Source organism: Pipistrellus hanaki, assembly GCF_964339955.1.
Source record: "Pipistrellus hanaki genome assembly, chromosome: 7".
NCBI lineage: Eukaryota > Metazoa > Chordata > Mammalia > Chiroptera > Vespertilionidae > Pipistrellus > Pipistrellus hanaki.
In genome coordinates, this window is record NC_140509.1 from 40,437,871 (window position 1) to 40,455,161 (window position 17,291).

Consider the following 17,291-nt stretch of genomic DNA (forward strand, 5'->3'; position numbering starts at 1 on the left):
CTTGAAGAAATTTTCTCTCCAACTCCAATTAGAGAAAACCCTGTGGTCAGGGGCAAAGTCTGTGACCAGAAAGATGTGGGGACACGTGCTTCGGAGTCAGAATAACTGACAAGGAAGGCCTCTGTTGAGTGATTAGGGAACCTGAGTAGTGAGGAAGTGGTCCAAGGAAGACCAATGGTTAACTGCTAACTATGCTTTCCACTAGATACATGTTCCTGAAAAGAAGTGACTGTCTTTTTGGGTCTCACTTTCTTCAGCTCTAAGGTTACTGTCTGCTTTCGGAGCTCCAGCGAGATGTAGATAGTAGGTCAAGCGAGGCAGCCATGTAAGCACAGGACAGAGGTGGAAGGTTCTCCACCCATCTTCACCCCCTGCTCCTTAGTGGAAGTGCACATTTTCTTGAGACAAGAATCACGTATCTGTAAAGGTACACAACACAATGCCTGACTTCCAGTGGCCATTACTCAATATTTATTGATAACAAACGGAATAAAGATGGCAAAATTTAAATGCCAATTTTCTCTCAAGTACTTTGGATTTTCACTGACACCAAGACAGCCTCCAGAATGTTCTTATGGGAAATGTATTTTGTAAATTAAGCTTAAAGGAGAAAATATTTCCCTTTCTATCTAAGCAACTTCCTTCATAGTCCATACTCCCATTACCTCTCAGTCTTCTCTCTGTGCAAAGTGGACAAGCAAGGGATGTACGTATCCAGTCAGTCTTTGCTTGAGCAGAGCTTGTCATAACTGATGTGAAAAGCTGAACTTCCTCAGGCTGAAAATTTACCTTATCTCCATTCCAGTCCTATGCACTAAAATCCCATTTTCTAGATTTTATGTCATGATCAGGGCTTTAAAAACCTTAAAGCTCTTAACTATCTATTGCTGTAAAAAAAAAAAAATACCTTTAATGTAAAATGGTAACGTACATGGATGTGAGCTCATGAGTCCAGCAGTAATCAGTGCTGTAAACTAAAGGAAAGGGGAAATCATGGACACAGTCTAGAACAGATTATGACCACTGATGGTGGCATGGTCTGCAGGCCACATAACACAAATAACCTTTATTATGCACGATTTTTAGGGAGACACTTTATGTTAGCGGGCAGGCATGAAACATGTGACAGTGGCATTTATATGCACTGAATTCTTGTTTAAAAGTTTCTGATAGAGAAAAATGATTTCTGAGCTATCTTTACCAAGCAGGGTTGCAAATCCTGTTCTAATTGTCAGAAATTCACAAAATAATCATCCTAGGTGCAACCAAGTAAAGCTATCAATGACAGTCGAATAACACCACAAAGCCATTTTTATTCTGGAGAAATGCACATATGTTAGAATATTAAATTCAAAGAGATATCTATAATTTTTTAAAATAGGAAAGTAACAGCATAGCACACAATTTTCCATTCTCAAGGGTAGGGGAGATATACTAATAAATTATAGGCAAGCTGTGACACATTGTATGACACATTGTGAATTCCTGATCATAAAAGGTCCAATAATATGGAAATGTATAAGGTGTTTTCAAGTTCTGTGGTTAGAAGTGTTAAATGGGCATATTCTTTTTCTGGGTCCTCCCCCACTCCCTATCAATGTGCTTTTTCTGTGGGACCTGCCGTCCATCATGGCTCTAGGGTGGCCCTTTTTGATGTCCAGGGACACCTAAACCGCAGAGTCGTGTGCTCTGTGGTCTCTTCCCCTGGCTGGGCCTTCTCGCTGAACAGGCTCCTGGGCCCCTGGTTAGTGGCCATCCTGCCCTCCCCAGCCTTTCTCTGCAGGGGGGGGATTGGGTGGGGCTGTGTGAGTGGAGCCAGGGCTGCTGCTTTGGGATGCTTGCCAGTGCCTCAACGGCACCTTGGAGGCCATCACATTTGTCAGAAGTGTCACTTCTTATACTTCCCACTTGACAGACCTAAGCACTTAGAAGGATGCTGTTAGCTGGGTTTCTTCAGACTAATTTGCAATTAACTATTCAAACACAATTCATGTACCCACATGAACCCTGCAGCAAAACAATGAGATCTCTGATTGGTGTACATGATCGAGCACATATTGAAAATTTTATTAATTCCTCCCAAATTACATGAAGGCTGACACCCTTTGTTTCCCATCCCAACCTAGTTCTTGCTTAGGAGGGAGGCAGGTTTTCTTTGTTTAACCTTCTAGTGTGTTGCAAAGTAGCTTTGTTTCACTTCCCTGGGTTGTGCTTATGGCAGAAGCTGAATGGTGATTCTGGAGTAGTGGAGAGGCCCCTACCCCATCACATTCAACATATCTAAGGCTGGGGCACTCACACACTAAGGACTTGGGTGTTTTAGAGTATTTTTGGAGATAGCACTTAAGAAGGCACTTGAGAACCAAAAAGCTCAGTTCAGTGAAATTCAACACAATACACAGGCACGAGGTAACCACCATGAAGAGGATGAAGACGGTTTTCTCGGTGGGTTTGGACATGAAGCAGTCCACAGTGTTGGGACAAGGCTTCAGACCACACTTCACAAGATAAGGAACACTAAAGCCGTCATACAGCTTGTAAAATAAAACCAAGAAGCCAATTTCAAAACCAATTTTAACAAGGAGACTGGCAAAGTAAGTGTACCACAGGCCCCCATCCATCGTACCAAGGCTGACATACAGTTTCTTTCTGTGCCTTTTCTCTCTGCCCTCACGATAGGCTACATGTAGAACCACCAGAAGGGACGGCGTGGAGACCATGATCAGTTGTAAGGCCCAAAGTCTGATCTGGGAGATGGGGAAGAAGTAGTCAAAGCACACGTTTTCACAACCAGGCTGTCTAATGTTGCACTCAAACTCTTTCTGCTCATCTTTCCACACATGCTCTGCTGCCACCATGTAGACCAGCAAACGGAAGACGAACACAACCGCCAGCCAAATCTTCCCAATCCCAGTTGAGTATTTATTTACTCCACTTAGGAGGTCCCTGAGGAATGTCCAGCTCATGGTGTAGGCTCAAAAGAAGACAAGATTCTGCAAAAGAAAACAATTTCATCGTGATTCATTTATTTTTATTCTACCGATCATTTATTTCTACTGTCTTGATTACGGGACTGTGGAAAGTAAACTCAAATTTCTGCGTGACTACAGCTCTGATGTTGAGGGCTCCCTAAGAATCCCTGAGGATATGCTCTCTCTGATACAAGGAGATGACATTCCTGGCCCACATTTGTAACTGATCCCATGCCCAGTTTAATTGGGAATTTGGCTGGTCATCCCACACACAATACCCCGCTTTCAAACAACTTTTCGTTAATTGCTTCTAAGAATGGGTTCTGTGGCTGATCTGGAAAGAATTTGGATGTACATCTCTAGGTTACCTTAGTACTCTGAGATGTCTCTTACATGCCAGCTTCTTGAGGTTGTAGTCTCTACTGACTTTCCCTAATTTGTCAAAGTACTTCCCCAACCCTTAAAGGTTATCCCCTGCCCCTACTTCCCCTCATGTAGTGAATCATATACGTACTAGGAACAGAGCTTGCCAGTGAAAAGTGGGCTTCTACAATATCAACTTTCTCTGGCCCATGCTTCCTCATTCCTCCAGACCTATTACATCCATGCCCAACTGGCCTTCTTTACCGAGTTTGGAGAGAGAGGTCAGTCTCCTCTTGCCTCAAAATGATCATTCCAGCTTTCATCCCATTGTTGATCTGTCGACTTTCCCTGCCCTTTCATTTCCTTAACTGGTTGACTATCTTTACCAACAACCAAGCACCCAAGTCAGGAATCTCATAATCGTCCTAGACTCCTCTCATGGCCTTTTTGTAATTGCTCACCAAATTCTTCTGATTCTTCCCAATTATTTCTCAAATTTATCTCCAAGTCACTGCTGAAATCCTTCTGATCTGTACAGCCCTCCCAGTGTCATCATCTGTCTCTTCCCTTATCCTCCTAGTACATACTCAATGCTGCTTAATTCTCTTGTGCTTCTCTCCATCTCTGTTGCTTTGATTCCCTATAAAAAAACCGTCTTTTTTGCCAAAACCGGTTTGGCTCAGTGGATAGAGTGTCGGCCTGGGGACTGAAAGGTCCCAGGTTCTATTCTGATCAAGGGCATGTACCTTGGTTGCAGGCATATCCCCAGTAGGGGGTGTGCAAGAGGCAGCTGATCAATGATTCTTTCTCATTGATGTTTCTAACTATCTATCCCTCTTTCTTTCTCTCTGTAAAAAAAAATCAATAAAAATATATTTTTAAAAAAGCCTTTTTTTATTTCAGTTACATTAACTTTCTGTCATTCTCTGCTTCTGTCTTGTTCATAATTGAATGCTATCTGTCCAGTGCTTTAGAGTTGGTCTCTCTCAACCACTCTAGAAAGTGAGGTTTGTTTGTTTGGATTTGTTCGTTTATGGTGATGGTGGTTTTGGTTGTTAATATTTTTTTTAAAAATATATTTTTTACAGAGAGGAAGGGAGAGAGATAGAGAGCTAGAAATGTCAATGAGAAAGAAATACTGACCAGCTGCCTCTTGCACACCCCCTACCGGGGATGTGCCTGCAACCAACATACATGCCCCTGACCAGAATCGAACCTGTGACCTTTCAGTCCACAGACCGAAGCTCTACCACTGAGCCAAACTGGTTTTGGCTGGTTGTTAATATTTTTCAGATGAAAAAGCAGACTCTGAAAAATTCCACTTTCCCAAGGTCACAAAATAAGGTGCAGAGCAGGATTCAAATCCAATCTTCATTACTTTTATTTTCAGTTAATGGTGCAAGAAATTTATTAGGTAAAAATGCCTGTGAAAGAGAACAGGAAGGAAGCTGGGAAAGGCTTGGAAAACCATCAGACCGTACTGCAAGTCTGACTCCAGGAAAGGAAGAAATGAAGGCTGGGTAGAAGGGACAAGCTGCAATGCAATCTTTTTTTTTTTATTATTATTTTTTAAATTATTTTTCAACCACAATCCACTTTCATCATTATTCCACATTGGTTTCAGGTGTACAGCACAGTGGCCAGACAATCACATACCTCACAAAGTAATTTTCATTATTTGAAAGCAGGGTTTCTCAACAGTGGCACCCTTGACATTTTGGACTGGAAAATTCTAGCAGCATTCCTGGCCTCTGCCACCTCCTGTCTCCACTTGTGACAACCAAAAAATGTCTCAAATGTATCCCAGAGGAAAATGTATTCCCAAATGTACCCCAGAGAAATAAGGCAAAATCTCTGCAGTTGGAAATGGCTGCTCTTAACTTCCTTCTATAACCAGACGATGCAGGTTAGAGCTCTTAGTCTGCCACTGACACTGCTATGTCTCAGGTGAAAACCTTGCCATTTCAACCTGTTTCCTATTACAGAAACAATTACATCCTTCTTTATAGACTCGGCCAAAAGAGTACCATGGAAGTGATGCTGTGAAGGGAGCCAGGGGGTTAAGAAATTTGGGGTATTGTTACAACAGCACACCTGTTGGAGCACATCACATTATCTCCTACTGAGGGAACAGTGTGTAGCAGCCCACACACTCCAGCCCCAAGGAGATGTATCAAGGTGAAGAGCTGTTTTCAGAGAAAACAAAGGTAACGTGAACACAATGCTCTATTCAGTAGGGAACAAATACTCCGATGTCCTTGGTTTCAGAACACAAACAAAATTGTATTAAATAAAAAGGATTTTATTTAATCCACCTGAAAGGTTAATGTCTCCGTGAATTATTAAAACAAAGCTCCAAAGGTTATAAAGGAATAAAAAGGTATTATGTTTCCTCCTGATGTGTCATTGGGCATTTGTCCATATAATGTTCCAAAAACAGTTGAAAGTACTCTGTTGGGCATGTTAGAAAAGGGAGGAAGGTAAGAGTGGACACAGACTATTCTGCTTAAAAAAAAAAAAAAGTATTTAAACAGAATCCAAAGTTTGATGTTGTCAAATGTGTCAGGATTATGAGTTTCATTGGACTGATAAATGTCCAACCTATTTTTAAATTCTCCTTTGAAGAGGTAATTGTTTTTCTCAGAAGGGATGGGGTGTTCTAATGTTAGTTCACCTTTAACAGCTTATTTAGTGTAAGTGAAATAAGCCTGGGCACAGGGTTAGATTCCTTGGGTTCAAGTCCACATTCATCTGTGATAATAGTACCTACCTTGTGGGACTCAAAACAGTGTCTGACACATTGTGGGTGCTCAATAAGCAATATTTGCTTTTTTTCATTAAAACCTTTCTTGATATCAAAGTAAAGTCTTTTCAATTACATGTTAAATTTGTTTTTTTTCTAGCTCTGTTCATGTGAAGGTAGAAAATAGGAATCTCCATTTAATAGCCTGTTAAGCATTTGAAAGCAGTAAGTGAAGTCATTAGCTCAAATATTTTTGTATTTTAATGCAGATTGTCTCCTTATTTTAATAAAGATCTTTAGTTTATCCCTTTTATTAAATCACCAAAGATTACTCTCAATTTTTTTAAATATTTTATTGATTTTTTTACAGAGAGGAAGAGAGAGAGATAGAGAGATAGAAACATCGATGAGAGAGAAACATCCATCAGCTGCCTCCTGCACACCCCCAACCAGGGATGTGCCCGCATCCACTGTACATGCCCTTGACCGGAATCGAACCCGGGACTTTTCAGTCCGCAGGCCGACGCTCTATCCACTGAGCCAAACCGGTGCTGGCAACAATAACACTTCTGTTCATCAAAGAACATTATCAGAAAAGTAAAAAAATAGCAACCTACAAACTGAGGGGATAAATTTTAAGTCATATATCTGATAAGGGCTTAATATTCAGAATATATTTAAAAATTCCTAAAACTCAACAACAAAAAGACAACTCAATTAAAAAATGGGCAAAACTTGAATAAACATTTCTCCAAAGAAAATATGCAAATGGCCAATCCACCCAGGAAAATATCTCAACATCATTAGTCACTGGGGAAATGAAATCAAAACTACAATCAGATACCATTTCACACGTACTAGGATGGGTATAATCTTTAAAAGATAAACTAACAAGTGTTGGCAAGGATGGTGGAGAAATTTGAATCCTGTACAAAACTCGTGGAAATGTAAAATGGTGCTGCCATTTCATTGTGTGAAAAACAGTTTGGCAGTTCCTCAAAAAGCTAAACATAGAATTACCTTATGACCCAGCAATTTCACTTCTAGATAAATACCAAAATATGTTTTTTGAAAACAGGCACTCAAAGAGATGTTTGTATGCCAAGGTTCATTACAGCATTATTTTCAATAGCCAACAGGTAAAAACGACTTGTTACATCAACAGGTGAATGGTTAAGCAAAATTATTCAATCAAAAAAAGGAAGTCTGCCAGATGTTACAGCAAGTTTATGAAGTTTGAAGACATTATGGTAAGTGAAATAAGACACAAAAAGATAAATAGTATCTAGCAAACTCATAGAGATAGAAACTAGATTAGACATTACCGGGTACCAGAAGGAAGAAAAAAAATGGGTATTTATTGCTTAATGATTACAGTTTCAGTCGGGGGTTGAAAAATTTTTGGAAATAGATAGTAGTGATGGTGACACAATACTGTAATTAATGTTACTGAATTGTACACTTAAAATGATCAACATCAATTTTGTTACATATATGTTTTTACCAATATATATAATTTTTACCCAAAAAGTGCCCCCAAAAATGTGGGTGGATAGTTGCCTATTTGGAATATAAGGGAACAATAGTGGTTTAAATAATCTGAACATTTATGGAAAACTTTATATAGGAAATGAAAAGAGGGACAAAAGGAGGAATAACAAAATATTAATAATCCTTATCAATGAAAGAAAGTTCTTATAGCCTCTTTTTCACGTTGTTTTTTTGTTTTGTTTTGTTTTGTTTTGTTTTGTTTTGTGGTGCCAATAATGTTTTTTACAAAAAGAACATACACTTGAAGAAAATAAACTTAGTAAAAATGAAACCCTACGATATCAGAGCTGTTACTATTCTATGTGTGTATATGTTTGTGATGGCTGAACAAGGCTATTTATAGAATAAACTTTTACAAAGCAAGTTTATCAATATATATCAGGAAAGTTACCAGGTAGGAAAATTATGTGCTGAACCATTTTCAATCTTTCTTGCCTATGCATATATGTCAGTGACTCCCCAAATGTCCAGTCCAGACCCCTCACCTCTGAGCTACAGCTGGCTCCTTGTCATCTCCTAAACTTAAAATGTCCCAAAGTGAACTCTACTTTTGCCCTCCCCCAGAACACTGCTCCTCCTCCAGTGCTCTCTACCCCAGTAAGTCACACCATTACCCACCCAAGTGTTGAAACCAGAAACGTGGAATTTGTTCTTCACCTTCTCTCTGCTCCAAACCCCACATCCAATCTCTAGTCAAGTCCAAAGTCTCTACCTTTGAAATGTATCCCAAAACTTCTCACTCTTTTTGTCTGCACTATCACCACCCTAATCCAAGCCACCCTCAACTCCTGCCTGGCACACCGTAATAGCTTCTTGTCTGTCTCCCCTTTTCTCATTCTTGACCTCTTCCAACTCATTCTTCACTTCATAACCAGATTAACATTTTAAATGGAGGTTATATGGTCTCGTTCCTCTGCTTAAAACTGTAACATGGTTTCCCATTGCACTGAAGGTAGGAAAAAAAGGCCAAAATATTTCACTGGAAGGCAAAGCCCTGTATAGCGGTGCCCTTGCCTGTCTGTCCAACCTCATCTTGCACATCTCCGGGTACACTGAATGCCAGGCATGCTCCTCTTCCTTCACTTCCTCCTTCAGACCCTGCCTCCACTTTGTTCCTCTTGCCTGCGAAGCTCTTGTTCCTTCACCTGAATCAGAGAGGCCTTCCCAGTCCCACCAATCTAACTTGGTCTTCTTGTTTACAATATTGGCCTTCTTTCCTTCATTCCACTTAAACTTATTTATATGAGCAATATCTGTATAGACTGTGTGTTCTCTGAGAGAAGGGACCAGGGTTGTCAAATTGAGTGAGTAAAAATGTAGGATATCCAGTCAAATTTGAATTTTTGATAAACAATGAACAATTTTCTAGTATAAGTATGCCTGCTATCCAATATTTGGGATTACTTACACTAAGTAAGTAATTATTGGAAATCAAAATTTAACTGGGCAACCTACATATATTTCATCTGGCAACATAAGCAAGTACCTTCATTGTCCACGAAGGCACACCCCGTGCCTAAATAATGAATGGGAACACAGCCTCTCTAGATCTTATAAATTTCTCCAGAAGCCATTCTTTGCCTTGTACCCAGCCTCTCCACCTCTACCTGAATTAAGTGTCACTCCATTTTCCATTAAACTCAGCATTCCTGTTCTGAGGTCCCCATTTCCTCTAACTCCTATTTGGACTGGAGATCCTGACCTTCCTGCTTCATCTCTATAAAAAAAGCAAATGGGAGATCTCCCCAACATCTTTTCTACCAACACTGACCAACACCCACTTTGGTCAGATGGTTCATCCTCCCCACTCTGCCTACCCAGGGCTCCCATCTCAAGCCCACAGGTCATTTTCATCTTCGTGCACTTGCTCGAACTGCTCCTTCCTCATAGCCTTCCAAAGGTGTGACTTTACCACTTGTTTTATAAATATGGAGTTATGATTTGGGAATCATCCATGCCCATTCACTTCTTACTGTCTATATTTGCTTTCATGTTAAAAACAGCAGAGTTGAGTAGTTGCAATGGAGATAGTATGTATGGCCCTCAAAGCACAAAATATGTAGTATCTCACCCTTTGCAGAAAACGTTGGCTGACATCTGATATTGACATCATATTTAAATTCATATTGGAACCACGTTACAGAACTTTTTAATTATCTGGGCTAAACAACACATGATGGGCTGTGCTCAGGAGAAAGCCGAAGGAGCCCATGTTGAGACTGCAGCGTGAGTGAAGTGAGTAGTTTGAGGGGAGAAGAACAAGCCGTTACCCAAAACACGGTGGGCCAGGCAGGACATACGCAAAGAACCTGGGCTTCTGCGCTCAGTGTCTTATTCTCTTAATGAGCAGTGATGTGATTTCAGCAAAACATCATCGTTTGTCCACAAAATTTTAATTACTTTTAATTTTATTGGTTTTGTGATGTTTGCCTTTTCTTTTGTAAATATAATTGCATAAGAACCATACGACTAAGGGTTAGCCTGTTGGCGTAAAATTATTTTACATCTCATTTTCGGTTTTATGCATATAAAAACAGTATGCTAAAAAAAAAAAAAAGAAAAGAAACAAACAAAACAAAAATAGTCAACCCTGAGGTCTCCGTGAACAATGCTGAGTAGAATGCACCTACGTAGCCAACACATGCATACATATACCACTTGCCTAGTGTTTTAATTTCCTGTACAAAAAAGGCATTGTCATTTTTAGAGGTTCACCTCTTAGGAATCATGCAAAGTTCTCCTCAGTCCCACAGAAAGGCCACTGAAAAGGCCTGTGCTGCTCTGGGCCCCCGTCGCCCCACACATCCGCATCAGCTCCCCCGTGCCAGGCAGCCCTCTGACCCGGCCACCGCCTCCCAAAGCGCGCAGGTCAACACCACCTTCCAGACGGGCCGCGTTACCTGGAGGCAGCGTATGAAGAGAGGGCACCTGTGATGCAGCCACAGACTGGACAGCAGCAGGTCTAGGATTGTAAGGATTAGGATTACCTCTCTCCCCAAAACATTGTGGAAAGAGGCGATGACCACCCAGTTACAAGAAACGCCATTTCCCTATTAAAGAAACCCTGTCACGAGAGAAATGAGCTTACCTCCTGACCCAGATGTGGAGATTAAGAAGAGATCCAGTTGGTTGCTCACTCAATTTAAAACATCGTGAGTTGATTATATTATTCCCCTGAGAGGGAACTAGTGCTCTACACTCAGGAAAATGGAGCCCCGTGGTTTCCAAGGCAGGGTAAGCCAAACAGGGTAACCTGATCATTTGTTTTGGCTCATAACCTAGATGAGAACTCTTGTGTCTCTGCTGTTTACAATATACATTAAAAGAGAACTAAAGCGGGGGAAATGAATGCAAAGCCACTTGTGCACACCGTTCATTGAACATTTTTTTTTTTTTGTAAGACCTTGTCGTCATCTACACAAAGAAGCTAGAACAATGGGAGTGGTTCATCTCTCTAAATGATTTTCCAAGGTTATTTATTAAAGCCTAGCTACAAAAAAACACAAAGCAAAAGGCAAAAGACCAATTTAATTCAGCCTACCTTTGAAGAGTTTATTTTAACTTTACTTCATATGCCCTCTTCTTAGAAATCCAGGAGGCAAAAGGCATTGTAAAAATCATTTTCCCAACCCCAGGAAACACTGATAACAGACATCTCCTGTGCATATAATAGTGATAGAGGGGAGAGAGAGGGAGAAAGAGAAAGAGAGAGAGAGAGATTGAAAGAGTAGTTACTTTATCTTTTTATGGAACCATTTCTAGGTGTGATTTGGTTAAAATTAAAGATATGTAAAAATTAAAATGAAATCATGTATCTCTTAGAATAAGAATAGTTTATCATGTTTCTCTCAGACTAAGAATAGCTTAGAAACAGAATTTTACCATTGGGTAGAGCTCATAAAATTTAATGACTTTATTTTAAAGATGAGAAAACAGAACTACCCAGAGCAGCCTGCCTCAGGTCCTAGAGTCCGAACAGAAAGTAGGAAAAGACGGGATGAGACCCAAGTCCCAGAGCTCCTTCCTTCCCACTGCCATAGCCAGCTCCACAGGCCCTGCGAATTTCAGGTTCTCATACTTCTCTTAGCATTCAGGACAGTAAACATTATTCCTGTATTCATATTTCCAACCCAAAATTAAAAGAAGAATGCAGTTTATTTAGAGAAATCATCAATTCTCATTAAGTTTATTCCTGGACGAAGCTTCTCCATACCCAGGAAAGCAAACCTTGTTGGGTTTGGTTTGGCTTTTGCTGAGATTCCGGGGTCCCAGCATGGTGACCCCGTTTCCAAACGGCTATTACCATGATAAGATCCCGAGGCCTTGAACGGATCATCGCTTTCCGTTTCCATTGTTTTTAATGAGCACGTAGCAGATGTTAGCCATGGTCTTAGAGCATTACCTGTTTGCGCTGAGACACCTTCCGCCAGGAGAGGTTGAACTGAGGTAGTCTGTTGTTGGGGCCACCTTCAGGGCAGCCTTACTGAATCCCCGAGGGCTCAGACTGAGACGACCCAGGCTTCCCAAAAATGTTAGCAATAACCCAAACAAAGGTAGCATTCCAATGAGGCAGAGGCATCCTTTTCTAGACGAAGCTCCCTGTTCTCAAGGACCTTGCAGCACCTTGCACAGAAGCTAGGGGAGAGTGAGATTGCCCGAGGCTGGGGCACCCGGAAAAGGCTGTATAGAGGAAATAGGATATGGGTTGGATCTTTGATTTTACTGACAGGCAGAATCATGGGTGTGTTCAGGACAAAGTCCCTCTGCTGAACCCTACATCCTCTCAATTATACTCATGATTCCTTCTATGCTTTTGACAAGATTTAACTCTTCTACCTCTATTTTTTTATTTGGGGGGTGGGGGGGAAACAAGCATAATAAAGCTTGCAAAATGTGGAATGTGGTAGTAAAACTATCAGAATGAAGTCAGAAAGCTAGGGATAGGGAGAAATAAGAGAAGACAGGACTGGAAAAGGAATGACGTGAATATTGGAATCCCTGTTCTCCTCTGGTCCTTTAAGATTTGGATTCGGATAGCTTTCTTTTCAGAGTGAAAATGTGACCCTGGAGAGTGTCAGCAAGAGGCAGAGCCCAGAGCAGACAGGCAGTGTACACCGGAGCCTCCGAATGTCCACGATGTCCCCCTGGATAAACTGCAGGGTGGGGGCTGCAGGAAGGCCTGTCTTGATGGTTACTCTGGTAAGAAAGACTACAGAGTTGAGTTGAATACAGATGCTGTTACGGAAAACCAAGCAACGCTTAGAGAAATAGAGTTACACTTTATTATTATTTTTATTACATGTGGGTCCAGAGAAAAATGTCTTTCAGATTCTGGGCAGCAACAGGGAGAAAGTTGTCTCTTTTTATATCTTCTTCAGTCCTTTGTCTTCCAAATATGGGGTATCCCAGTCTCCTTGCAAGTTCTTGAAGAGCCCTATGTGCTGGGGCTTTGAGACCTCAACCAAAGGCCTGGCCTGGCACCAGCACTGACAACTTCGCCTGGGAAGGTTTATGGCCTCTCTGGAATGGGAGTAAACAGGTCTTGCAGGGCCAGACAATTAAAGGGGCAGTGACTAGATTCAGATTGCTAGCCCCCCAACATGTCTCTTTTTTCCCAATCAATGCCTTAGAACTTGACTAAGATTCTACAAGTTAACATCACAGCTGGCTGCAGTGGGGTATTAGCACCGTGCACTGGGAACCATCAAGGATGGAGCATGTGCTCTGAAGCTAGTCTGTATTGTTTTTCAGCTCAATGTCTCTTCCAGGAGAGGTCAGGGGGCTTTTCTACTCAGCTCAGTCACAGTTGGGGCACTGTATTTTGTTCTGGAAACTCAAGTAGGACTAGAAGACAGTGACCAGGGTAGAGAGGGTGTCTTTAACATCATATATATATATATATATATATATATATATATATATATATATATATATATATATATATATATCAGAGCAACTGGAGAAGTGTAGCCTAAAGAGGCGAGGTTCAAGGAAGTTACTTATCAGAATTTGGTGTCAATTATATTTCAAAATTTTTTTTTTTTTCATTAGTAGAGATCCCACTGACTCTGAGTTCAGACTAACCAGGGTTGGAATTCTGGACCTGCTTCTTACTTTACTTTGTGTCCTTGCTCAAGATGTTGGAGTCTTCTTAGCCTCCATTTCTTTGCCTGCAAAATGGGAGAGGCAGTCCCTTCTTCAGTACAGCTGCTCAACAGGTGGGAGCTGTCATTAACTCTGCCTATTGAAAGCAACACTGACCTCGGGTTGTGAGATTTCTGACATAACAAAGGGCACCAGAGATGAGAGAAGTCCGCATAGATGTCAAAAACAAACAAAAAATTTACCTTTTGTGCTGGGCAAAGCACATATGTGAGGAATTTGCCCCAGCATCTCAGAACAATTGCTTTTCAGTTCAATCTATGAACACGAGATATCTACATGAAGAAGGAGGAACCCATCTCCTTATAACAGCAATTCTCAGCGACACTAGGGGCTTGTAGGAGATCTGTAGCCTCTAGAAAAACTCCAGGAACACAGTAAATTACCCTTAATAATACTGATCTTTGTAACATCAAGTGCTTCTGAGGTTTCACGTCTGGTAAGAATGGGTTGAAACTGTGTGCCTCCAGCCACTGCCTCTTACTCTGCTGCCACAGGTGATCAGTCCCTCTTCTGGCGGATGCAGGAAAGGATGGAGCAAAAATGCTCCCCGGGTGCAGAATATCTGAGGAGTGTAGGAGAGGCCACAACTAAGCACCATTTCTGTATCTACAATGAGTTTCCAACATTTTTATGTGAAAAGGGAAGCATGTCTCTTTGATTTTAAGCACTCTTTTTATTTATTTTTATTTCTTAAATATATATAATATATATTATTTTATTATTGATTTCAGAGAAGAAAGGAGAGGGAGAGAGAGAAACATCAATGATAAGAGAGAATTGTTGATGGCTGCCTCCTGCACACATGCCCCCTAAGGATTGAGCTTGCAACCCAGGCATGTGCCCTGATCAGGAATTGAACTGTGACCTCTTGATTCCTGGGTTGATACTCAACTGCTGAGCCACACAGGCTGGGCAGGGCTCACATTTTCAACATTTGTGACCAAAGCATCAACTTATCTGAGCATTTTCCACATCCAAGAAATGTTGGAAATCTTGTTTTCCTAAGAACAAGGAACTCACGTATTACCTACCATCTGCTTAGCTTCCACTTTCTCAAACTGTTCAGGGTTTGACAGGGTTCAATGCTGACAGATGCGTGTGCCTCTGGCTCCAGTTAATTTTTGTTGTTGAGTCAACAAACAAAAGGTCATGTTTTCCTCATGAACATTCTGTGCACCTTTACTCAGGAAACCAGTGCACAGTATCGGAAAGCATTTAGATATAACTTATGGCTACAGTATGTACAGTGTAACAGTCATTTCACTTGTGGGACAGATAAGCCTAGGTTTCTATCTCTCTCCCTGTATTATTTGAATTTGCTTAAAAAAAAAGTAATATGAATGGCTTTGTGTGCATCTAGATGTTAATGCAGATATTGGAGAAAAAACAACACATTTACTTCTCCTCCATCAACTTTTCCCAGGCAATCAGTTCTTAATTCAGTCACTTGCATGCTTTCCCTGCAAAAGAATAGTTTCATTTTAGATGGAGACATAAGTATAGGCAACAAAATCCATTTCATATATAAAATCTATATGTCTGTGAAGGTCACCTGGAGGTTAATAACATAAAATATAAATAAATACATACATGAGTAAGGATCTTCCACTCCAGGATGATTGGAATAAACTCACTGCCACTTTAACTTCATTATGTGCTTGGGAACTGTTAGCTCTGATTCCCTGGCAGTAATGTGAAAACACTGGGTAACAGTTTCTGCTGTATTATAGGTATTTGATAAAAGGTAGTTCAATTTAAGGTTGAAAAGGTAACGTAATGAATAACATTTGACGAAGCAATCTGAGATTCCCGTAAAGAAATTTCAATATGTTAAAAGTAGAAGAAGAATTACTTCTTCAGAGGATTGCTTATTCCAACGGAAATAGACAGGCAAACATGTTGATACATATATACATAGGTAATCACAGAAGATGAAATAATTAGGTAAAATGCTTCCTCCAGTGCTTGACTGAACTAAGAACAACAAATATACAAAAACCCGTAAGAAGTACCTTGAACGTCTCCTTCGTTCAGAGGCGAAGCACACATCTCCAATCCCCTTCAGGCCTGTGGGCTGCGCCACTCTGCATGCCGCCATAACAGCCGAGCAGATGGTGTTCTGCAGAGTAAACACGGCCATGAAACAGCCGCCCGTTCTTCGACGTTTGAACGGCCAAAGTGTGTTTACACTTTGCTTCCTGTGGTATAATAAACACAGTTAACTGCACACAGCTTGCACATGGCTGTGCGTACTAGTAGGTTTAAGATTATGGCACCCAAAGCTGACACTCTGCGGCCACACCCTGAAGCCCCAGGCCTATTTGTTCAGCATCTTCAGTCTACCGGAAAAGCTGAGAAGTAAACCCAGCATGTGCAGTGGCTTTTCTTTTCAAAGACTATCGCAGTGGGTTTAGGGGGAATGGAGAGTGGCTTTATGCATTCCGGTCTTCTGTAAGGATAATGTATTTCAGAACACTCTCGCCACTTCTGTCCTCTGAGGATGTGGAGAGGGAGAGGGAGAACAGGAGAGCTGGGAGCAGTATATTTGCCTGGAGAGATACAGTGTATTTGACAGTACATGAGACTTGGAGAGAGAGAAGGGAATTGGGTGATAACTATTGCTCTTACCCCTACCCCCAGGAAGTCCTACTGAAACGAGACTGTTAGGGGATAGGGTTTGATATGGTAACTGAATCTCTCCAAGACCATGTACGTTAATTTATATAAAGGGCAGGACTGAGCTTTCCTTGCTTGGTCTATCACAATTCCAGGTGAGCTAACTCTTTTGAGGGTCTTTAATATTTTAATACAAGACACATTTACTGAAGATTAAGCTTCAAGGCCCTTCACCTGCACAGACCCCTCCAAGGTGTGGAAGGGGCCCTCGCAGTGTGTTCTCACAGTTTTATGTTCTATAAAATTTGAAAATATAAGATATTTTCACTGACAAGATAATCCATTGAGACTGCTGTCTCTACCCCAGTTTCTCCTTCCCTGCATTTCCCCTCCTGTCAGACAGAGTTGGAATGGCCATGGGCATCGTGAGGATCCAGCTAAGGGAAAGTTGTTCCAGGTTTAGTTTTGGGTTTAGTGGAAGATATTTGTGTGGTGCGCCTTCACCTTTGTTTAGAGTTAAGTTTTTGCAAGGTGCCGTGATTCTAAGCATCAGCCTATTGCCCACTGTGCCCACTCACTTATTGCCTTAACCAAAGGTGCAGAGATTGAGGTCTCATTGCAACTGGTATGTGTCCACAGAAACGCAACGCCAGAAGGAGGTGTGCGGTAGAGGAGAACTGAGGTTTGAAAAGAACACAGGAAAAACTCTTTGAAAACTAGGGACAGGCAAAGAGTTCTTAGAAATGATACAAAAGCACAAGCCAACAGTAAAGAAAAGTGGGTAATTTGGACCTCATCTAAGCTCAAAATGTTTGCTTTGCCAAAGACCCTGTCTTTTTTATAATAACCACTGTACCAGGTGTGAGGTGGTATTGCACTGT

At 41.1% G+C, this 17,291-nt stretch overlaps 1 protein-coding gene across 1 annotated transcript; it reads right to left on the reverse strand.

Moving 5' to 3' along the window:
* Positions 1-1,300: 1,300 nt before the first annotated feature.
* On the reverse strand, positions 1,301-3,027 carry GJB7 (gap junction protein beta 7). The gene has a single exon (XM_084889158.1). It carries the CDS (start codon positions 2,964-2,966, stop codon positions 2,160-2,162), a length of 807 nt encoding a protein of 268 aa, XP_084745284.1. The 5' UTR covers positions 2,967-3,027; the 3' UTR covers positions 1,301-2,159.
* Positions 3,028-17,291: the final 14,264 nt, after the last annotated feature.

Bases quoted from the DNA above. Each gene is read 5' to 3' on its own strand.
- GJB7 (XM_084889158.1), bottom strand. From the start codon at position 2,966: ATGAGCTGGACATTCCTCAGGGACCTCCTAAGTGGAGTAAATAAATAC.